At 46.1% G+C, this 23,641-nt stretch overlaps 2 protein-coding genes across 3 annotated transcripts in view; one reads left to right on the forward strand and one right to left on the reverse strand.

Moving 5' to 3' along the window:
• Window positions 1-10,575, forward strand: part of EMC9 (ER membrane protein complex subunit 9) — a 41,434-nt gene extending 30,859 nt beyond the window's left edge. For both annotated transcript variants that reach the window (XM_078644962.1, XM_078644963.1), the window contains exon 6: window positions 10,217-10,575. In XM_078644962.1, the coding sequence (XP_078501088.1) occupies window positions 10,217-10,397 (181 nt within the window). In that variant the 3' untranslated portion in view covers window positions 10,398-10,575. The remainder of the gene's footprint in view (window positions 1-10,216) is intronic.
• Window positions 10,521-23,641, reverse strand: part of PSME1 (proteasome activator subunit 1) — a 172,329-nt gene continuing 159,208 nt past the window's right edge. Inside the window, exons 10-11 of the mRNA XM_078644961.1 lie at window positions 11,184-11,270; window positions 10,521-10,836 (exon numbers count right to left, since the gene is read on the reverse strand). Coding sequence (XP_078501087.1) covers window positions 10,756-10,836; window positions 11,184-11,270 — 168 coding nt within the window. The 3' untranslated portion in view covers window positions 10,521-10,755. The remainder of the gene's footprint in view (window positions 10,837-11,183; window positions 11,271-23,641) is intronic.

A 23,641-nucleotide genomic window follows, 5' to 3' on the forward strand; every position in this document is an offset into this window, starting at 1 on the left:
GGTTTGAAGGATTCCCTCCGTTTGATACCATCGGAACAAATATTTGTGGCTGAACTCCTGATTCCCTCTATAACTGTTTGGGCCATTCCTAACTTTCCTACTTTTTTACATGATTGGTTCACTGCCGAATGGTGTATATCTAGGCTGCAAGTGGTTGGACAGCTGCTTGAGGGTCCCCAAATGTGTTCTTTTAATGAACCAGCCTCTCAGTTTGCTATTCCCATAACAGGTTTTATGCCTTATTTTTGAGGCATTGGATCACTTTTGCACAGCCGTTGCGTCATTTTTTTGTGACGCACCAGCGGTGTAAAAAAATGAGCCATGTTGCGCCCTATTTACAAAGTGACGCATCTAAACCGATGCATCACTTTGTAAATCCCTGCGGCTACATTATACCTGCGTCAGTTATAATATATGCAGGGTGGGCGTTCCCCCGTGAAAAGCCTTGTAGAAGTGGCGCCGTGAAATCTATCACATTTCACTGCGTCACTTCTAGGATGCCACTGCGTCAAAATCTTACGCCTGCCTCACAGCAGGCGTAAGACTAACGCAGTCACGTTTAACATGGGAATTGCCCATGTGTAATGACACATTGCTGGAGTTGTCACTTTTGCGACACACTCCAGCAATGTGTCATTACCCTTCCTACAGATAAGTCTGAGATACTGACGTATCTGTAACTCCTTGAGACATGGAGTGGCGAACATTAAATATGGCGCATCGTTTCGCTTGGAGGGCACAGAAAAAATTGTTGCATCAATGCTTTCTTGCAGCGATACGACAGTTTTAATAAGTGAGGCATATATATATACACACACACACACTCGGATGAAATTTTGTAAGCAATTCAATCTGCAGTGAGTTTTCGGCTGTCTAAGATACCACATATTGAATTGCTTAGCAGTAACAATATAAAGGAGTTGAATGGCATGATGTACGGGCTGTCGCCTTGAGATCACCCGGATAACTCCTTGACTTTTACACAGAAATGGTCCTGTAAGATGGCTAAAATCTATGAGATTGATGCCAATAAAAATCGATTAGACTAAGTAATTGGTGTTTTAACGTCTCTAGACATAAAATCCATCACTATAAATGTATCTATGACCTCAATTCCACCCTCAGTTGCGTCAGTCAAAATTCTGATTGCTTTCCTTGTGGTACTCTAATGGCAGACACAACGTATTCACTTTCTGTAGTAGTATTCACAGCTACTGCTTACATATGTTTTAAGACCTCCTTTTTTTTTTTAAATTTCTTTATTTTTTTTTACTTTTTATTTATATTTTCAATAACATTCAATAATGCAGCACATTGGGAATGGAAGAAAAGTGAATACATCACTGTTTATCTCTGGTGATCCAGTGTAATTAAGCAAAACATCAACAGATGCATTCCAGTCCCACTTCCCCCCCCGCCCCCATCTTCTGTAAAGGGCACTGTTCACCCCCACAGTCACCATCAAATCTTCTTTAGTATTAACTCTGTGGCCTCCACCCATCCGATCATTCACTTTCCGAGCCGCCATCTCTTTCCATGTCCTCAACCTCAGTGCCAACTGCCGGATCCACAAACCCAGCTCACAAATCACTCCATACAGATATATCCTCCTCTGCTTTCTTATCCCTTCTGCCAAGTTTCATGTGAGCTTCTTCGACTACTGCCCATTCCAGGACGTTCCTACGCCAACTGTCAAAATCAGGGGCACCCTGGCCCAACCATGTAATGGCTACTCATCTTCTGGCCAGGACCAAGGACAACTGCAAATATTTGTAGGCCATTATCCTTTGGTCTTACGATATTACCCAGGATACAGCAAGCTGGAATGAAATCAAAGGTGATGCACTGTATGAATCTGACACCACCTGTGCCCAATATCTCTGGACTCCCCCGCACTTCCAGGCTATATGCAGAAAATCTGCCGTTTAAAGAGGTCTCTAGATTGACTGAAATGATAGTGTAGTTGGCTTCTAACACAGTGAAACCGCCTCCTTGGTGCAGGAGTTACAAGACTGTTTTTATTCATGCAGAGTTTGGGGGCCTCTCTTTAGCCATTCACTTTCTTGATTATGCAAAGTATCATTCATTGGCAAGTACTGCCATAGCCACCATCCGGAGGAAACATTTGGGTGGTCTTTGATATTTGGAAGGTGAGACTCTACAATAGGATTGTTCACCATAAAGTACTTTCAAGATCCATGCCTCTTTGGAGGGTTCCTTCTGTAACTCCTCTTCCAGGCTCCCCCCACTTGTTCCTTTAAAAGTGTCAAGTGAGGTAATGCAAGAGAAACCTTTCAAGTTGTGTTTATTATGACAGGCCATGTTCTTCTATATTTTTCTGGGACTATGCAGACTTTTGATCAGATCTCTTCATGCTACTCCGGCAAGCTAAGGTGGAGTCTCACAGGTCGAGCCTCTGTTGGCGGCATCAGTATGTCCCCCATTCTATTTGTAGGTGTCAGATCTCCCTTTTGGAGGCTGCCATCATGCTATGTTACCGTCTTTTCTCTGGTCACTGCTTCGTATCATGTAGACAGCAAATCTAATGGCTTGCTCATGGGTGTTTTATTACTTCCTTTATGCTAGCCTCATTTGCATGCAGTTCTCCCTCGGGAGGCCAGTTGTGAATCTCACCGTAGATGGCTAAGATGCATTTGAATGGTGTGCTCAAACATTGCTCCTCTACAGCTGGCAAGGGTTCATTGGTTCAAGGGTTCGTCTGGCAAGGGTTCATTGGAGTCCTGCTCCCAAAATTGAAGGCAATCCTCCATCGTGAAACTGAAACTATGAATGGGCACTTCTTGAGGAGGCTAACTGGTTACTTCCATCATGAAACATAAACCATGATCGGCTAACGCAGCTTTTCCCAAACTGTGGATTGCGACTCATGGGTGAATCGTGAACACATTTTTAGTGGGTTTCGAAAATCCAAGCAATAAATAATAATGACTTTAAATTCTGGGGCTTATTTACAAACCCTTGCGCCACTGGTACGTCACTTTTTCCCCATATTAAAAGTGACGCACCAGCAGTGCATGGGGCTTATAAATAAGCCCTTCTTTATTTATGACATTAGCTGCACTTTAAAGACGGAGGTCAAATGAGATGAGCCTTCTGCTGCTTACGTGTTTAACAGTGAGGCTGGTGTTTACAAGCTCACCTCACTTTTCAGTGATGGAGTGAAAAATACAGTGAATTATCTGACCATCTTCCTGGGGGCGGGTACATGAAGTGTGAAAGGAATGGCTGTAGATTGTAATTTTTTCGTAATACAATCAATTGTGTAAAGACACTGTACATATTGAGCAGTTAGGAAAGCAAAAATGAAGCCCTTTTTAGGTCTCGGCCTAGCGTTACACTGCGTAGCAGTGTTCGCGCAGCGGAGATTTTATGTTTTGCAGTATGGGGGCTTGAACCTGCCCCTCTTCTCCATTGACTGGCTTCCTAAACGGAGGCCAGCTATTGGAGGAGAGGGGCGTCACTCCGGTCAAGCCCCGTCTTTTTTGGGATTGAGGGGTGTGTTTTTTCGTTTCTTTCTGTTTACTTAATCTCCTCTTCCCATTGGCTGGAATTTTACCTTCCAGCCAATGGGAAGAGGAGAGAACGAAAAACACGCCCCTCAATCCCAAAATGATGCTGCCTTCAAGATGGTGGTGATCAGCCGGAGCTCGGTTGTTATAAATACGATTGTGTTATTAAAGCCAGGAGTGTTTCTGTGACTTGAAATGCAATTTAAATGGCGAATGCATTAAGTTAACAAACATTGTGGCACCCTTCCAATAAAACTAGCCTATAGGAGTTGGGGCCTAACATCAGTGTTGCATGATAACGTGTTGGTTAGTATTAAATAACGTGTCCGTGTTAGATCAGTGGTCTCTGTGCTCATGATACGGCAAGGGCACCCTAGCGCTAATCCTTTTCTTCCGATTATTATACCCAAATGTTTTTGCACTTGACCTAACGTGGCTGCTAAACCGGACGCACGATATAAAAGAGTTTCGAGTAGATTCACCCTCCAATTGAAACAATGCACTAGAGTTAGGGCTGCGGTCCCTGGAGCTGTCCAGGGGGCTATCATGGCTTCCACCTATACTGCTGTGCTGCTGGTTGACACATCCCCCGTGAGCCCAGAGCACCGCTTGCGCCTCAGGCTGGTCGCTTTGCGGCTTTTAAACTATCTGGGCTGCCGCCTGGGTCCCGGCCGGGTCCGCTGGGGCTCCCGCTACTTCGACTCACGTGGGCTCCATGGCCAGCCATCCCGTCTCTGCCGTTTTCGGGAGCTCGGGGCACGCAGCTTTGAGGAGCTGGAAGAGGAGTTGGAGATTCGAGGGGATCGGAAGCCCTCGCGTGCTACCAGAGTCCAGCCGCCGGTCTCCTTGACGCACACTGCACTGAAGGAGACGCTGCTGGATTACCAGTGGGATCAGCCGAACATCACTTTGCCAGCCAAGCCGGCTCTGTTGCGGTCTAGGGGGATCAGGCGAGGTCCCCCCGACCCCCGAGGAGCCACTACAGACTCCTGGCCATACCTCTCCGAAGAGCCGCAACGCCATATTCCTCCTTGCCCCATGCCCGCATTGAGAGGGAGAGTTGCGGCGCTTTCTGCTGGGAGCCGAGGCTGAACTTTCCAAAGGGGGGCCATCGGCTAGGAGCTGAGACAGGCTATTTCCCAGGCCCCTTCAAGACTTGATCACCAGCAGAAGTGTCGCCCTCTATTGGGTGGACACCTCCGAGCAGAACAAGGTGAAACATTATAAAGTTTGGGCATGTCTGATGTGTTCGCAGATGCAATGTCAGTCTCTCTCCACACCCTACTCTTTAGGGTGAGGTCAGGATCCCCAGTAAATTGGGTGATTGTTGGGAATCACTCTTTGTTCCGCTTCGTTTTTTTTAGCCAGGTTTGGACTAGATGCAGCTCGTAATAGAAATGTTGTCATGGTGGGGTTGAGCTTCAGGTAGATGCTTAACTTCCATTTCTGGTTAAGGTGCTGCGCTTGAGGTTTTGGATGTCTGAAGCTGATTAGACTTTAAAGTTCAGTTTGCTTCCCCATGGGTTTCCATGTAAATACTGCAGATGACCAAGCAAAATAGAACCCTGTCTGCAGCTGATAGTGATCGTCTGAACCGTGGGTGTGGTCATGTGAACCAACTGGTGTCAGTTGACTAGGCAGGAGGAGAACCAATGAAAGATGTTGCTGATGAATCCCATTAGAATCTTAATGGTATGGGTTAGGTTGAGAAGACCAATGTCGTAGGCAGTTTAGAGTTCTTGCAGTGTCAGTAAGCAGGTATCACCTTTTCCTATGGTTAGGAGGACACCGCCTAGGATATGTAGGTACCTCCCAGAAGTATCTTTATTTTTAGTACAAAAGTGATGTAGCAGGGTAACTTCTGTGCACTATTGTGTTAAACATTTAATGCACTAAGTCCAAAATGTTGCTCCAGGGACGTGAAGCAGCCACTGTGTGTGTGTGTGGCGCTGTGTGTGTGTGTGTGGGTGGCGCTCTGTGTGTGGGTGGCGCTCTGTGTCTGGGGGGCACTGTGTGTGGCGCTCTGTGTGTGTGTGGCGCTCTGTGTGTGTGTGGCGCTCTGTGTGTGTGTGGCGCTCTGTCTCTGTGTGGCGCTGTCTGTGTGTGGCGCTCTGTGTGTGGCATTTGCGAGAGATTAAGCTATTGGCATTGTAAATGACAATGCCAATTTTCAATCCCAACACATAAATAAAAATGTTGTCATTAACAATGCCAATAGCTCTAACTTTTGCAAAGGCGAGACCGTTGCATTGTAAATGCTTGTATTGTAGTTCTGATGTGTGATGGGAAACAAAGATTTTAATAGGATCCGAACAAATCAAGGCACTTTACTTGGTGATGCAGAAATAATCAATATCCAACAAAACCATATTTGCACACATCATCCTTTGTGTGCAGTATAGTATCATCAGTAAAGCTGTAGGTCTGAACAAATTTAGTGATCAATGGAAAAAATGGTGTCTGCAATTGCTTGTTGGAAGCACGCAATGGTTACTCCACTGCTGAAAAAACCCTCTGCTGACCCTAAGGTCCCTTCCAACTTCCGCCCCATTTCTTTGCTGCCAGCCTTTTCCAAAGTTCTAGAGAGACATATTCACCAGCATTTGTCCCAGTTTGTGGCAGCCAATAACTTATTACATTTCTCTCAATCTGGTTTTCGCCCAGGTTTTTCCACCGAGACCACTCTCCTTGGCGTTATGTGAACCAACTGGTGTCTGTTGTTGACTAGGCAGGAGGAGAACCAATGAAAGATGTTGCTGATGAATCCCATTAGAATCTTAATGGTATGGGTTAGGTTGAGAAGACCAACGTCGTAGGTAGTTTAGAGTTCTTGCAGTGTCAGTAAGCAGGTATCACCCTTTCCTATGGTTAGGACACCGCCTACGATATGTAGGTACCTCCCAGGAGTATCTTTATTTATAGTACAAAAGTGATGTAGCAGGGTAACTTCTGTGCACTATTGTGTTAAACATTTAATACACTAAGTCCAAAATGTTGCTCCAGGGACGTGAAGCAGCCGCTGTGTGTGTGTGTGGCGCTGTGTGTGTGTGTGGCGCTGTGTGTGTGTGTGGCGATCTGTGTGTGTGTGTGGGTGGCGCTCAGTTTGTGGGTGGCGCTCTGTGTGTGGGTGGCGCTCTGTGTGTGGGTGGCGCTCTGTGTCTGGGGGGCACTGTGTGTGGCGCTCTGTGTGTGTGTGGCGCTCTGTGTGTGGGTGGCGCTCTGTCTCTGTGTGGCGCTGTCTGTGCGTGGCGCTCTGTGTGTGGCATTTGCGAGAGATTAAGCTATTGGCATTGTAAATGACAATGCCAATTTTCAATCCCAACACATAAATAAAAATGTTGTCATTAACAATGCCAATAGCTCTAACGTTTGCAAAGGCGAGACCGTTTCATTGTAAATGCTTGTTTTGTAGTTCTGATGTGTGATGGGAAACAAAGATTTTAATAGGATCCGAACAAATCAAGGCACTTTACTTGGTGATGCAGAAATAATAAATATTCAACAAAACCATATTTGTACACATCATCCTTTGTATGCAGTATAGTATTATCAGTAAAGCTGTAGGTCTGAACAAATTTAGTGATCAATGGAAAAAATGGTGTCTGCAAATGCTTGTTGGAAGCACGCAATGGTTACTCCACTGCTGAAAAAACCCTCTGCTGACCCTAAGGTCCCTTCCAACTTCCGCCCCATTTCTTTGCTGCCAGCCTTTTCCAAAGTTCTAGAGAGACATATTCACCAGCATTTGTCCCAGTTTGTGGCAGCCAATAACTTAGTACATTTCTCTCAATCTGGTTTTCGCCCAGGTTTTTCCACCGAGACCACTCTCCTTGGCGTTACAGAAAACCTTTGTTTTCTGTTGGATCATGGTGACACAGTTGTACTGATACTGCTCGATTTCAGTGCAGCTTTTGACACTGTGTCCCACAATATACTCCTCAGTTCCCTCGCTGCCATAGGTGTCGGTGGTAAAGCCCTGGACTGGCTAGCATCTTTCCTGTCGGACCGGACTTTTAAAATTTTTTTCACATTCTTCCACCTCCAAAACTGATTTTTCTCCTCACGGTGTGCCTCAGGGCTCGATCCTTAGCCCCCTCCTTTTCAATCTTTACGTTACTCCTCTGGCTTTTATTGCGCAACGCTCTGGGTTGACCTTGTATGCCTACACCGACGACTCTCCGATTGTTTTTTCCCTATCTCAATCTGACCAGGCTTCGACCTCCCCCCTGCAGGTTGGTCTTAGTGGGATATCCAATTGGATGAATCTCAACCTACTCAAACTAAATGGTGGGAAGACCGAAGTCCTGGTCCTTGGGAACAAACCTGATCTCTGGAGTCCTAGGCATTGGCCAGCTGTGATGGGTTCACTTCCATCCCTTTCAGAGCATGTGCGCAACCTGGGTGCTCATCATTGAGCTCATCATTGATAAGGGTCTAACCATGAAATGTCAGGCCAACAAAGTGGCAGCTACCTGTTTTACCATCCTGCGCTGGCTAAGAAAAATCTTTTGGATGCTGCCACCCGACACCCAGAGGTCTGTAGTGAACGCCTTGGTGACCTCTAGGTTGGACTATGGCAACATACTCTACCTGGGGGTCTACCAAGGCAGTCACACGACGTCTTCAATTGGTCCAAAATGCCGCCGCACGTCTTATTTGCAGCTGCCGAAAAACTGACCACATCACAGGACATCTTCGTGAGCTCCATTGGCTCAGAGTTGAGAGTCGCGTGAAGTTCAAGGCTTTGAGCTACATGCATAAGATCAAGTCAGGGGTTGCCCCTTCCTATCTGCAGTCCCTTGTTAAAACCTACATTCCCTCCCGCTCACTCAGCAAAATTTATTTTGCGTACCTAAGTACAGACTATCCAGAATTGGTGGCAATTCATTTTATTTTCATGTCTAGGGCCCAGACTCTGGAACTCTTCCCCTTCACATTCGCACTGAGAACTGTCATGCTCGCTTCCGCAGAGCCGTCAAAACCTGGCTCTTTAACCAATAACCCCTGATCTGTTAGTTCCTTGCTGCTTTGCCTGTTTCTAGCACCGGGAAACCCTTTCGGGTAGCTGTCGCGCTTTATAAACCTAATAAATAAAATAAATAAATAAACGATGCTTGGTTACATTAAGAAATCACCCGTCTCAAGTCCATTTAAGCTAGGTGGGTCGCCAAATTTTGTTCTAAGAAGTGGTTCTAAAAAGGCTAGGATGCACTGGGCTTACGTGTCAAGAGCTTGCCTACCTCGATCATGAAAAAAGAACTATTAGCTGCCTTTTTGGAGCGGGTACGTGTTACCTTCCTGTGTTGTGAAATTGAATCTATAAGCAGCCTTTCGTTGAAGAGGCTATGTGGTACGCACTTTCCTTACTCTTATTATCAAATAGAAGATGCAGATTGGATTTTTTTTTTTTTAAACGCCTTTCTTATGCTGCTGTTGCACTGCCTGTGAATCCTTCTTTTCCTAGTCTTGTTATGATGTTACTAGCTATCTCTTATATTTTTGATGGTTTTGACTTGCACGTCTGCTGCCTGTGCTCATCGGTTCATTCTGTAGCACAGTTTTCTGCTTGTCCAGACTTGCCTAATCTGGACATAGGTCTTGTTGGAAGCAGGAAGAAAGGTCCTTGATTTCTCTACATACTCAGTGGCAGCTGCTCCCGGGAAGCAGTAGTGGGGTATATATCTAACTTATCTGCCCCCTCTCCTCTTCCTGGCTTCTGTGGAAACAGAAAGCACACACACTCCCCATAAGCCAATCACAATGCTTCACTGGCCTGAGAGCCGTGGTCTGGTGCTCAGCCATGGAACGGGGGCCTGGGCATCTTCTCAACGCAGGCTGTAATACAGTCCGCATAGAGAACAAGCAAAGTGCACATGAATGTTTAGCCAGCCCGAGAGGAACAGTCAAACAATCAAGCGCACTTACATAGTGCTCACCACTCCTCTGCTCGAGCAAAGGAGATCCGTCCTGCTGAGACGCCGCAACAGGAACAAATAAAATGATAATAATGTTGAGTTATTTAATTTCTCCTTTTTTTATTATTATTATTATTATGCGTTCTTATATAGCGCTCGATTACCCGTAGGCATCTCGGCGCTTGCCTTGGGAACCCGTCCTGGCTTTTCCCTGTGAGATACCCGTACTGGGCATCCCCAAGGTGAAAGCCAGGCATCCCGCCGCGGGGGGCCGTAGTGGAGATTAAGCATGCTGATGCCCAGAGCTGCAGAGTGTGAACCCGTGATTCGAGTAGGCACCGAAACGAGAATTATCGAGTCCGTGGATATTTTGGGCTCAAGACCCTGCCGCGTCGGGAATTGAACCCTGGTCCCGGGTCTGACCTCTGCTTCAGGGTCTACCTCCTCTAACCAGTGAGCCACACTTCTCCACTTTTTCCACTGCGAAAAACAGTGGGGTGACGCTCCTCCACCTTAGCGGAGGGGCCACCACTGTACATACTTACGTTTTTTGTCTATTAATGTCTGTGGCATTCAATAACTATTATGACATGCTTTTACTCCAAGCAATGTAGAGCTATAAAAGGGGACACGCTCAAGCCTGTTCTACCATTGTTCAGTGGCTCGTGTTTGTCTTTAAAGTTTCAACTTCGTTTCATGTTTTTTTTTTTTTAGAATATTGATTCTCTATGGTCACTGTATCCTAACTTGACCCCTTTTTCTTATTTCTAGGATCATGTGGCAAAACTGGGAGCAAACCCGTCACATCGGCAAGACTCTATTAGAATCTAAAGCATACAGGCAATTGGTAGATTTTGACGCCCACCTTGATGACATCAGGAGTGACTGGACCAACCAGCACCTCAACTGCGAGATTGCCAAGCTGGCTTGCGTGGCCAATGGTAGTGCATGAGACTTTCACTGTCAAAAGGAAGATCCAAAGGCAAGAAAAATGACTGCGCCAGGCACAAGTGTAGATGTCGCCGAAGCCTTAAGGAAGCACACAACAAGGGAGAGATACAAGGAGCGCTTGTTCTGTAGTTTTTACACATATTTATTTATTTATTACACATCTTAAATTATTAAGTGCATGTGTTTGTGTCCTGATTTCAAGAGTTCTTGATTGTGCATAAATGGAAAAGTGAAGAAAGGGAAATAGACGGTTCGGGGCATAATTTTATTACTCAATGGTAAGTAGAGTGCAATGAAACTTGTTAGAAAGGCAACGAGACATATAAATGAAGATGGACTTGGGAGGGTGCTCAGTATATTCAGTAAATCAGAGCCTTGTCCCGTCCTCGCGGCTTGATGATCTTCTCAGAGTTCTTTATGACAATGTCGTACAGGATGGCCTAGAATATTAAGAGAAAGGAGACATCATTCGAAATGAGCATTAATTTCCAGTATTTTACCCTCATCGCATCTTTATTCAGACATACACTTCCACCCCACAAGCACACTATCACTCCCTTCTCTTTTTAGGGCTGGGGCCTTGGGGTGGGGGAAGGTTCTCAATGCCATGGGTTAGGAAGAGATTCCAGATAGTTTGTGAAGTAAGTCCTGGGCTTCACATCAAGCATGCTACTCAGCTCCCCTGCAAGGGGACAGGCCTGTGGGATCCAATCCTCCTATTCATTCGGCTTTGGGCTGCTCCTACAAACTGACCCCTCAGAGCGGCTGAGTTAGAAATGGAACTTACATAAGTGTTCCTGATCTCCATCACCATCACTCGCAGCTCGGCGTATTGAGCCTCGTCGAGCTCATGTACCAGCTGACGGTAGTCTCCCTGAGAACAAGATCACAAGAAGATCAAATAAGATGTGTGCCTTCAGGGTCATGAGCAGGACAAAGAAAGAAATAATGTGCATAATTCTTTGGGCATTGCCAGCATATTATGAACACAGATATTGAATTAGATACATGGTTGGTCACATGTCAGGAAGTAGGTTCAGTCCGATAAGGTTTAATTGTGAAGACACCCAAGTGGTAATATATTAGGATACAAATATTAAGTCATGTTATTAAGAAAGTTCATAAAATGATTCTTACATAGTTATATATTTATAAAGTGCTGTGTGTCCCTCTCAACCAGTTTAGTGCCCTGTCAGAATAAGGAGCTGCAGCTTGGTGGCTGGAAGGGGAGGAGAGTCCAATCGAGAAGGGAAGGCATAGTTCAAGTTATTTACTTCTTTGTTTTTTTCTATTGCTGGATCTTGTTCTACAGACATCCAGGCACGTTGGATGTCCTGGCAGCTGGCCAGCAGACTTGGAACAATTTTGTCTGCAGCTAAAAATAATTCTGAATGATCGCCCAATGTGTGGCCTCGAGCCTCAAAGGTCTGAAATGTCTGCCGGATCCCCATGACTCAGTCTTGTTCACAGATTGTTATAGACGAAAAAGATACTAATTTGTGGGATAATGGAAAATAATGCGACCCTATGGGGAAGATGATAAAAGGTTGTCCCTTGGAAAGACAGTCAAAATATACTTGAAAATGTTTTTCAGAGGGATTGGACACAACTGACCTAAATTTGCCTTTTAGAGCATATCTACAGAAAGCAAATGCTGCGCCACCTAGAACTCCCATGGGACCCTGCTGCTTAACAATTGCAAAACGACTTTTTTTTTATTTCAAAAGTTTTTTATTGAGAACAGTACAGTAGTGATGCGGGGGAGAGGGGGTTCTTGGCACCTTCTTGGTTACATAAGCTCTACTTGCAAACTTTGCATAGGCCGGTTTTTACTGTAAGTTCTGTAAGACCCCCGGCAAGTGTGAAAGGAGAAGAGAGAAGGAAGGGAAAGGAGGGGTGTGTGTGGGGGGGGGGGCGGGAGGGGAGTCCATCGATACTATATTGTTGCCCTCTTAGCCCTAGCTACGTGCTGGCGGTAGGTCGTTGATAGGCTATGTGTTCACGGGGGTTTGTGTGACCCCAGATGCGCGTCGAGCGCCACCCACATCTCAGTCTTTGCATTGTGGCTGGGTGAGAGTTTCCCAGTGATGTTGTCTGCTCCTCTGAGGAAAGTGACCCAGTTAACCCAGCCCTTGAATGTTGCTTTGGCTGTGTTTTTCCAATTCGCGAATATGGTTTTGACTGCTGCGGTAAGTAGGAGGTCCATTAGGTCTCTGTCTTCCCTACTTTCTAAGTCTGGCGCCATGAATGCTGTGGCTAGGCCAATGAACCCTGGTTTTTCCCTATGACAGTGTTGATGAAGTCGCTCACTTTCCTCCAGAAGGTTCCCACTTTAGGGCATTCGAAGATGAGGTGTTCTAGGTCCCCTTTCTTCTTGTGGCAGTTCCAGCAGATGTCGCTATACCTTATGCCTACTTCTGCTAGTCTGGCAGGAGTCCAGAAGGCCTTATGTAGGAGCCAGTATTTTGTCTGTGCGAGTTGTGGCGTAATTTTGTTAGATGTGGCTGACTTCCATAGTCGACCCTTTTCATCCTCAGTAAAGTGTCTGTTGTAGAGTGTTTTCCAAAAATCTGTTGCTTTTGCATTTAGTTTTGATGTTTTGGGACTCAAGAGTTTGTAGATCTGCGATGTCTGGTGGCAGATCCTATTGAGGGTGTTCATGTATTGTATGATGGTCGGTGTTTCCTTGTTTAGGTTCGCCTTAGTTATGGCTGTTTTGATGTCAAGGAACGTGTAGAGTTCTATGTCCGGTAAGCTGTGTGCCTGTTTGAGGGTGGGGAAGGTGAGTGGGGTGTTGTTTTTTCCAGTTGTGCTGGGGTGGTAACTCCTCTCTTGATCCAGGCTTCATTATTCATCGTTCTCCCTTTGTATTGTATTCTTGTATTAAACCAGATTGACTCCCATTTGGTGCCACTGATCCGTTGTTCCATCTGCTTGTCCACTTTAAGTAGGGCTGTCTTAGTGTGTTTGATGATGGGGTTATGCATTGCAGGGTTTTTGTTCGCTGTGAGCATTGCTATGGGATTCAGCCCGTCTAGAATGTTCGTTTCAAGTTCTAGCCATACTGGCTTGTAGTCTTGTGTGTTTGTGATCCAGAAGATTCCTTGTTTAACTAGGCATGCGGTTTGGAAGGTTTTGAAATTCATGATGTTTAGTCCACCCAGGTCTTTGTTGAATCTCAGTTTCTGTAGACTAATCCTGGGTTTCTTGTCTTTCCATATGAATCTGTTTATCAGTTTGTCGAGTTTTTTGTGGAAATCGTCTGTTGTTGTCAGAGGCAGCATGCTTAGTGTGTAGATGATGACTGGTGCCACCATCATCTTAATTGTTTCAACTCTACCCCACCAGCTGATGTGTTTGGGGGACCACAAGTCTAGTCTCTCCTTTACTTTCTTCAGGGTGGCTTCCTCATTATGGTCTAGGGTTGTTGTGAGATCTTTGCCGAAGAGGAGCCCCAGGTATTTCAGGGGTTTTGTTTGCCAGTTTCACAGTCTTGTCCTTGATTTTGACACCTTTAATGGCCGGGTTTTCCCTTATCATTGCCAGCAGTGGTTCCAACGCTAGCAGGAACAGAGCCGGGGACAATGGGCATCCTTGCCTCGTCACTCTCTCCAGTGTTAGTAGTTCCGATGAGCCCCCGTTCACGACAACCCTGGCCCTAGGACTATTGTACAATCGAGTTAAAGGGCCAATAAGCATAGAACTCGGGGGTGGGGGGAGGGAGGGCCCTTGCTGTCGCACGCCCATAAATCAAAATAGGGGGGAGAGGCAAGGGAGGGGAGGGAGCGGGCTCCAGTTCCAGTACAGAAGTATGCATTTCTTTCTTTCCATGCTTTTACTATCTCTATGTTCCTACTAGCACCCATGTATCACCCAGGGGATGTCACCTCAGCCAGCAAACACAAGTCCAAACCTCTTAGCAGACATAGCAGAGCAACAACAAACCAGAACCCAGGTCAACCGCAGACTGCAGATTGGTGGCCCCTTTCTTTAGGAGATTGCCCTAAACCTACCAACTCGGCCAGGAACCTTGGTGTCCTCATAGACTCGGCCCTCTGCTTTGACCTTCAAGTCAACAGAACAGTATCCACCTGCTGCAATACCATCCGCATGCTGAAAAAGATCGCCGCCTACCTGTCATTTGACGCCCGTAAGCAGGCAACAGTCACCCTGGTATTTTCCAGGCTTGACTATTGTAATGCGTTGTATGGGGGCATAAATAAGAAATCCCTCCATCGCCTTCAGATGGTCCAAAATTCTGCCGCTAGAATGGTCTTAAAGCTACCTAGGCTATCATCCGCAACTCAGGCCAGGAAGGATCTTCATTGGCTTCCCATGCATGCCAGGATTTCCTTCAAGCTCATTTGTTTGGCCCATAGGGCTGTGTATGGCTCTGGCCCAGAAGGTATAAAGACTCTTGTCAGTCCTTATTCCCCTAAAAGATCCCTCTGTTCATCCTCAAGAAATCTGCTCGTTGTCCCCAGATTTAAAAAGGTGAAATGGGGTGGAAGAGCCTTCTCTACTCTGGCTCCTAAATTGTGGAACAATCTCCCCCCCGAACTTTCCAACCAACCCTCTTTGGCCACTTTCCGGAAGTTTTTGAAGACTTGGCTTTTCTCTCAGGTCTACTATTAAATTTTTTCTGTATCAGTATATATGTTTGTGTGGACTGCGCCTTGATGCCCATTGGGCTAAGTGCGCGCAATACAAATTAACTTTCATTCACTGCGATGGTAGTGCACCTAGCACAAAGCAAAACAGAAAGCGAAAACAAGACTCCGCCATGACCACACCAGCACAAAGTAATCTGAGCACAGACCTTAAGGTAGTATCCCTCAATGTGAAAGGCCTAAACCACCCTGTAAAGCATAGGAAGACTCTAGAGTACTTAGCGAAACTAAAAGGAGATGTGTACGTCCTTCAGGAGACTAGACTCTCGCAAGAGGATGCAAATTGCCTCAAAGCTAGGTGGATAGGCGAAGTCTTCTGCTCCCCAGCCAAACAGAAGAAACGAGGGGTAATCACCATAGTAAGCAAAAGAGCCAACCTAACCCTAGAGAGCAGCCACGCAGAAAACGAAGGGAGACTACTAGTCTCCTGAAGAGAGGGGAGGAGACCATACACGTGGCCAATGTATACGGGCCCAATGCGGATGACAAAGATTTCTGGCATAATGTAGAATCCAGACTAGCAGATCTCCCGCAAGGGGACCTCCTACTGCTAGCAGGAGACATGAACGAGGTACTAGACCAGGCCACAGATAGACACCCATACAGACCAAGTCACGACTCCCAGAACCTAAACATCCTCAAGAACATATGCACCAAGCTCTGACTCAGGGATCCATGGAGGCTACAACACCCAGAAGCAAGGGAATACACCTTCTACTCACACCCACACAACTCATACAGTAGAATTGACTACATCTTAATGTCAGACACACACTCACACACCTGATTGACCAAACAGACATAGCCCCAATCACCATCTCAGACCACGCACACATATCCCTCTCCATAAGCGGTAGACACAACGACACACCGAGTCGCAGATGGAGACTCCATAGCAACATCCTGCAATACCCGGACAACTGAAATCGAGGGGACCATAAAGGATTACCTAGAACTCAATGACAACACCGAAGTGGACAAAGGCATCATTTGGGACGCCCTAAAAGCCACAGTACGAGGCAAGCTATTAAACATCAAAGCCAGGATGAACAAAGGGAGAAACAAGAAAATAGCCGAACTAGAGGAACAGATCAGCGATTTAGAAAAAGGGCACTGCGCAAACCTTACAAACAACACACTAACAACCCTAACAAAGAAAAAATATGAGCTCAATAAGATACTAAGCGAAAGAGCAGGCACATGGATCAATAACTACAAATCCATAAACCTCTGCTCCGCCAACAAAGCAGGGAAAGCGTTAGCGTCATACCTGAAGGCGAAACAGAGACAACACTCAATCGCGGCGATAACTGATAAGGCAAACAAATCACAAACAACAAACAAAGGGATCTTAGAAGTTTTCAAACAGTTCTACCAGGAGCTGTACAGCGCAGACAAGAACCTAGTGGCCAACAGTGGGGAAGAACTACTAAGCAAGATTTCCCTACCGACACTGACGGTGCAACAGAAGGAAACACTAGAAGAAGACATCACAGACGCAGAAATAGACACAGCGATAACAGCACTCAAAGCAAACAAAGCACCGGGGCCGATGGATACACGTCGGCGTTCTACAAGAAATTCCTGGGGCAGCTAAAACCCACCATGGCTGCAGTCTTTACCCACTGCATCCGCAAAGGACGAATGACAGATTCCATGGCTGAAGCCAGCATTATTGTCATCCCCAAGAGGGCAAAGACCCACAATACCCGCAGAGCTACCGCCCAATATCGCTCATCAACGTTGACTGTAAAAGTTATGCAAAAATCTTAGCAAACAGAAACGGGGCCCTGCCACACCTCATCCACAACTCACAAGTAGGCTACCTCAAAAACAGGCTATCCCAGGACAATACCAGACTCCTCTGCCACCTCATTAACCAAATCACACATAGCACGGACCAGGCGGTAATGATAGCTCTAGATGTGGAGAAAGCCTTCGACAGCGTCTCCTGGCCATTCCTCGACCTGTGCTTGGAGAAATTTGGCCTAGGCACCAAATACAGGGGCATGGTCATGGCAAAACTACTTTTTTGCTCAAGATCGGGGCATGGTTGCCTCCCAGACTGATACCATCAGTGCATGGACCTCCGAATACAGAACAAACCCAGCTAGTAATGGAGGTCTTGGATGCTTGTTGAACAGTAGCACCACCATCTAGGAACCCTAATATTAAACACTGAACACTCGGATTACACTTCACACACAAAATTCAGGGACACCGGACCCCATCACTCTGGTCAATGAGAAATCTGAGAACTCTGCAGAAGACTCCTAAAGTGCTAAAAGTACACAGTGGCGACACACAGTATACACTCTTAGCAGCGGTCTGAGAGTTTGGCGGTGGAACCAATGGCCTTAGTGTGATCATAAGAGAACCTGAAGATCCCCTTATAGCAAGGTCATATAAGGTGCTTGGTGTCTGATAAGGATCGTGATATGGGTGGGGTGGAAGATCTCTTTATTTTAGCAGCTTAACATTGTTTTGGACGAGAAGGATGTGTCGTGTGCACAACCTAATCGTTAGTAACATCATAAAGGCTTGCACAAGGTTAATCTTCATAGCTAAAATACAAACTACCAAGTTGTCCGTGTAAGATCACGAATACGATCCGTTTATGGCCCTTTTGAGGGGGGGGGGGGTTACTACCCAAAACAAGAAGACCTAAATTCAACTCCGAAATACAGTGAGGCTTTTTTAAGAGGAGGGCCATATAGGCAATGCTTTAAGTAACAGAGAAAGTCCTTACTATAATTTCTATTTTCCCTTTCCCCTGCTGAATACTATACAGAAACACCCTCTTACATACTAGACAGCCAACTGGCAAACAAATAATAAAACTATACTGCTCACCCTGCACTCATAAGGGCACACCACTCATCTAGTGTATTCACACCACTCAACCCTCACTGATGAAAGCATACAGCTCATCCAGTCTACTCAGAGAACACACTATTTGATGCAGCCGATACAACCCAATGGCAGTCTCTCAAATCAGGCAATCTGCCTAGCTAGTCCCCGAAAGCATGCTAGGTTTCCCATTTCTGGGGCAGTCTGGGGGTTGCAGCCCTTACACTACCTGCAGCGTACAGGCACGTCTTGCGGATCTCAGGACAGTATCCCAAAACAACCTGTCTGCTTACTTAGATCCTGAAAAAGCCTATAAACACACACCCGACATCCCGTACTTTAAAGTGGGTGTAGCCTCTACACAACCCAGGTCCCCTGGATCATAGGCTAGCCTGTATTCCCAGACCAGCCCAAATTGAACCCATAGCACGCAGCCAGCAAGCTGTGGTATGTGCACCCCCAGGGTAGGCCTCTACCAAAGCTGGCGGACAAACTGGGTCTCACTGCTAGCCGGGTCTCACCATAAATCAGTTGTTACTTCGAGCCTCCTGCCTCCTCCCTGGACCCCTCATAACCTCTGTTATCACGCAAGAGTCCTGAAGTCAGGATAAGAGAAAGGCGAGGGCTTCCCTTGAGTGCTCCCTTAGTGGCAGAGTTATAAGAGGGCAAAGGTGACATTTACCTGTGCCCTGGTGTGGTGCCTTTAAGCCTTTAAGGCTGACTGCTTTTGTGCCTAGCTACCAGAGAGTTGAGCACAGATTTGGGGTTTGCTTGTGTTTCACCTGCACAGGAATTGTAGTTGCTGCTTGAGGAGGGTTTCGCCACCTTTAACAAGAAGGAAAATACTACTTACCAGTATGCATCTGTTCTTGGCATGTAGAGCTGCAGATCCACATACTGTTGCATAGATCGCCATCTAGTGTTGGGCCTGGATGTTTGCACTTGTTTTTGTCCTGAAAAGTCTTTGGAAGTCACGAGATAGGTGACTCCTCCTTTGGATCATATTGCGCATGGGCATCAGCTACATCAGTAGATCGTTTTTCGCCAGCAGGGAAATGATGGAGCTTTGTAAGAAACAGGAAGGATGCTCATGTAAGCTGTATCTAATTAAGATAATACTGGAACAGATAAAGGTAGCCGGGAAGGTGGGTGGGCGTACGTGGATCTGTAGCTCTACATGCCAAGAACAGATGCATACTGGTAAGTAGCATTTTCCGTTTGAGGCATATGAGCTGCAGATCACATACTGTTGCATAGATTATATAGCAGTACCCCCTCTTAGCGGCAGCCACCAGTATCTGTTGCAGTAGTTTGAAATAGTGTTTTGAGTACAGCGTGGCCCACAGTAGCTTGTTGTTTAGTTTGTACATCTACACAATAGTGTTTTGTGAATGCGTGCGGTGTAGACCATGTAGCTGCTTTGCAGATATCATCTAAGGATATGTTACCTAAAAATGCCATTGAAGCCCCTGTCTTTCTTGTAGAGTGATCTTTAGGAGGAACAGATAACGTACGTTTATCTTTGTGGTAACACATTTGTAAGCATTTGACAATCCACCTAGCTATTCCAGATTTTGATATGGGGTTACCTTTGTGTGGTGGTGAGAAAGACACAAAAATTTGCTTGGTCTTACGAAAGGGTTGTGTTCTCTCGATGTAGTTAAGCAATGCTCTTTTTTGTCAATTTTTTTATTGGCGATCAAAGATAGGCAATTTCATAGGATACAAACAATATAGTAAATATAAATCAGTATGTGACAAATAATATACATCTACTATATTACAGAAGAGGAAAAAAGGAGGAGAAGGGAAAAAGCTATATATAGTGAGGGAAAGAAAAGAGAATTAGAATTTCAGGAATCGCGAAAGCAATGCTCTTTTGACATCCAAGGTTTCGGTGACTGTTTGTGGCTGCGAGAAAAATACGGGCAGTTCCACAGATTGATTGAGGTGGAAGGGAGAAATTACTTTAGGAAGGAATTGAGGATTAGTTCGGAGAACAACTTTATAATGATGCATCTGCAGAAAAGGTTCCTGAATGGTTAGTGCTTGTAGTTCACTAACTCTTCGTAGAGAAGTAATAGCTACTAGGAAAGCCACTTTCCATGTTAAGAATTGTAGCTCACATTTATGTAAAGGTTCAAAGGGAGGTCCCATTAGCAGTGTGAGAACAATGTTTAAATTCCACACAGGTGAAGGTAGTGCTCTGGGAGGAATTATTCTTTTGAGGCATTCCATAAAGGCTTTTATGGCAGGTACTCTGAAAAATGATAGATGCTGTCTATTTTGTAGATATGCTGCCATGGCAGCAAGATGCAGTCTAATAGAAGTGTACGCTAAGTTGCATCTTTGGAGGTGTAGTAAGTAGCCTATGATGTGTTGAATAGACACATATAGGGGATCGATGTTGTTGTTATGACAATATATTACAAAACGTTTCCACTTAACTGCATAGCATTCCCTAGTGGTGGAACGTCTAGCTTCTTTAATAACCTTCATACAGTCAGTGGGAAGGTTAAGGTAACCGAATTCTAGGACCTCAGGAGCCAGATCGCAAGGTTGAGCTGAACTGGGTCCGGGTGTCTGATCTCTCCATGATTCTGGGTTAAGAGGCGTGGAGATAGGTATAGCTTTTGGTGCGGTACTACGGAAAGTTCTAGCAATGTGGTGTACTACGGTTGTCTGGCCCAAGTTGGAGCAGCTAGAATGAGAGTTAGGGAATGTTGCTGTAGTTTGCGCACCACTAGTGGAATGAGTGGGCGAGGCGGAAAAGCGTACGCAAATCTGCCTGGCCAGTTCATCCATATCGCATTGCCTTTGGACAGTGGGTGTGGATATCTGGTGGCGAAGCTTGGGCATTTGGCGTTTTCTTGGGTGGCGAAGAGGTCTGTCTGAGGTTCTCCCCACATCTGAAAGAACGGTTGAAGAACTTGTGGATGAAGTTCCCACTCGTGGTTCTGTTGTGTCTGACGGCTCAACAGATCGGCTATGGCGTTTTGTACCTCTGGAACATGTTGGGCTAAGAGGAAAATGTTCTGAGGTATAGCCCACCTCCATATGCTCTGTGCTAGCTGAGAGAGTTGCAGAGAGTGTGTCCCGCCTTGTTTTTGTATGTAGTACATGGCTGTCATGTTGTCCGTGCGGACTAAGACAGCCTTGCCTGATATTTGCTTCTGGAATGCTTTTAAGGCTAGGAATATGGCTAGTAACTCCAGGTGGTTGATGTGCAGTAACTTTTGTTGTGGTGCCCACCTGCCCTGCATGGTGTGTTGCAGTAGGTGAGGTCCCCAGTCAGAGAGCGATGCGTCCGCTGTGATGAGAATTTGAGGAACCGGCTCTAGGAATGGTCGCCCTTTGGAAAGGTTTTTGGTGTTCCAGCACGGCAGAGAGCGGTGAGTACGACTGTCCACCAACACTAGATCTGTTAACTGACCTTAAGCCTGATTCCATTGGCGTGGTAAGAACTCTTGAAGTGGACGCATCTGGAGTCTTGCATGAGGCACTATGAATATGCAAGAGGCCATCATCCCTATGAGTTGCATGAACACTCGAGCTGGAGGAGAGCGTTTTGGTTGAAATTTTGTTAGAAAAGCTTGCATGTTTGCTATTCTGGCAGGAGATGGATAGGCTAGCGCTGTTGAGGGGTTTATGAAATGAAAAAGACTTTTGTAGAGCGCACATAGCTGCCCTGGGGCGTCCAAGCGCAGAGACTGAAGGTGCTATTTAGATGAGACATATATGCCGGGAAGGTGCTCTACTTTTTGAACAGGAACGTTTTCAGATGCTTACGGAAGGAGGTCAGTTCCGGGTTAGACCTTAGGTATTGGGGGAGAGCATTCCACAGCTTGGCCACATTGAAGGAGAAAGAGCGACCTCCTGCTCTTATCCTCCTGATCTTCGGCACAGTAGCCAAAAGGGCATGGGCTGAACGCAGTTGTCTGCTGGGGTGATACGGAGTGATTAGAGAAAGGTTAATTGCCGGGCCAATTGCCCAGGATGCCTGATGGGCGATACAAAGGGACTTAAAACTAATTCTCTCCCTAACAGGGAGCCAATGTAGGCTTTTCAGCCCGGACTTAACCGATAGCCTACGGGGGATTTGCAATAACGTACGGGCAGCACAATTTTGGATTATTTGCAGTTTATGTAGAGTAAAATCAGGGGCTCCTAAATACAGGGCATTCCCGAAGTCCAAACGAGATTGGATCAGGCCTTATATCACAATTTGCTCGCTTCAAAAGGTAACAGCGGAAGAATCTTTGAGGATTCTAAGGAGACCAAAGCAAGTAGCAGACAGTTTGGTTGCCTGATAGTCAAACGTCAGAGACTTGTCTAACCATATTCCGAGACTCTTTATAGTGTCCTTGGGTGTCGGTGGCAGACCCAGACAAGGGGGCCAGATCGAATTGATAGAGACTGGAGCGGATTGGCCCAGCAACATAAGCTCAGTCTTGTCTCCATTAAGCTTGAAACCAGACTTGGTCATCCAGCTTTTGACTTTCTCTAAACAGCCCGCCAAATCCGCCCTGGCAGAGGAGCCGTCCTCTGGAGCCAGAGGCTCCAGAGGACGTTGTGGCACCTAGGTATTGTTGTATGAGGGATGGTTGCAGATGGGACTTGGTGTGGTTTACTGTGAACCCCAGGTTGTGGAGTAGTTGGATAGTGGCGTGAGTGTGTTGTACACACTGGCTGTATGAGCTGGCTTTTATGAGCCAGCCGTCAAGATACGGGAAGACGAGAATGTGTTGTCTTCTTAAGTGTGCTGTCACCACCGCTAGGCACTTGGTAAACACTCGTGGTGCTGTTGTGACTCCGAATGGGAGTACCTTGAATTGGTAGTGTGGACCGTCCACTACAAATCCGAGATACTTTCAGTGAGCGGTGTGAACGGGAATGTGGAAATAGGCGTCCTCGAGATCTATGGTAGCAAGGAAGTTGTTTTTGTGAAAGAAGAGGTAGGACCTGCTGGAGTGTGACCATGTGGAAGTGGTCTGATTGTATGTGTAGGTTTAGGGGTCTGAGGTCTAGAATAGGCCTTAGAGAGCCGTCATTCTTTGGGATAAGGGAGTAAACTCCCTTATTTTGTTGGTGCAGGGGAACTGGTTCTATTGCACTTTTTTAAAGAAGGATATTACCTCATGCTTTAGCAGTAACAAATGTTCTTGTGACATTGGACGCTGTTTGGGTGGTATGTTGGGGGGGGAGTAGATGTTAGTTTGAGACAGTAACCCGATTGAGTTATTTGTCACACCCACCTGTCTGATGTGATGTTGGTCCAGTCAGGAAGGAATTGTTGCAGTCTTCCCCGACTAGAGTGGAATGGTGTGGGGAAGTCATTGGGTAGGGGTGGAGGCAGAGCAGGAGTGGTTAGTTTTGCCTCTGCCTTTCTTATTGTTACCCCTATAACCACCTCTTTGGTAGCCTCTAGTGAAGGTAGATTGGGTAGTGGTTTTTTTAAGAAGTGGAGGGGCTATCTGAGGAGTATCTCTGGTGGTGCTTCTGTAGGGTGAGCAACGAAAGGAGTAAATGGGAGCTTGCGACTGCAAGGCTCCTATAGATTTAGCTGTGTCATATCCTTTTTCATTCTCTCAAGGGAAACGTCAACATTAGGGCCAAATAGGTGTTGCTCATCGAATGGTTGATTTAGGATGGACGTCTGGACTTCAGGTTTGAAACCTGAAATGCGTAGCCAGGCATGCCTACGCAAAAGGACACTGGTGTTAAT

Source organism: Lissotriton helveticus, chromosome 5_1 (assembly GCF_964261635.1).
Source record: "Lissotriton helveticus chromosome 5_1, aLisHel1.1, whole genome shotgun sequence".
NCBI lineage: Eukaryota > Metazoa > Chordata > Amphibia > Caudata > Salamandridae > Lissotriton > Lissotriton helveticus.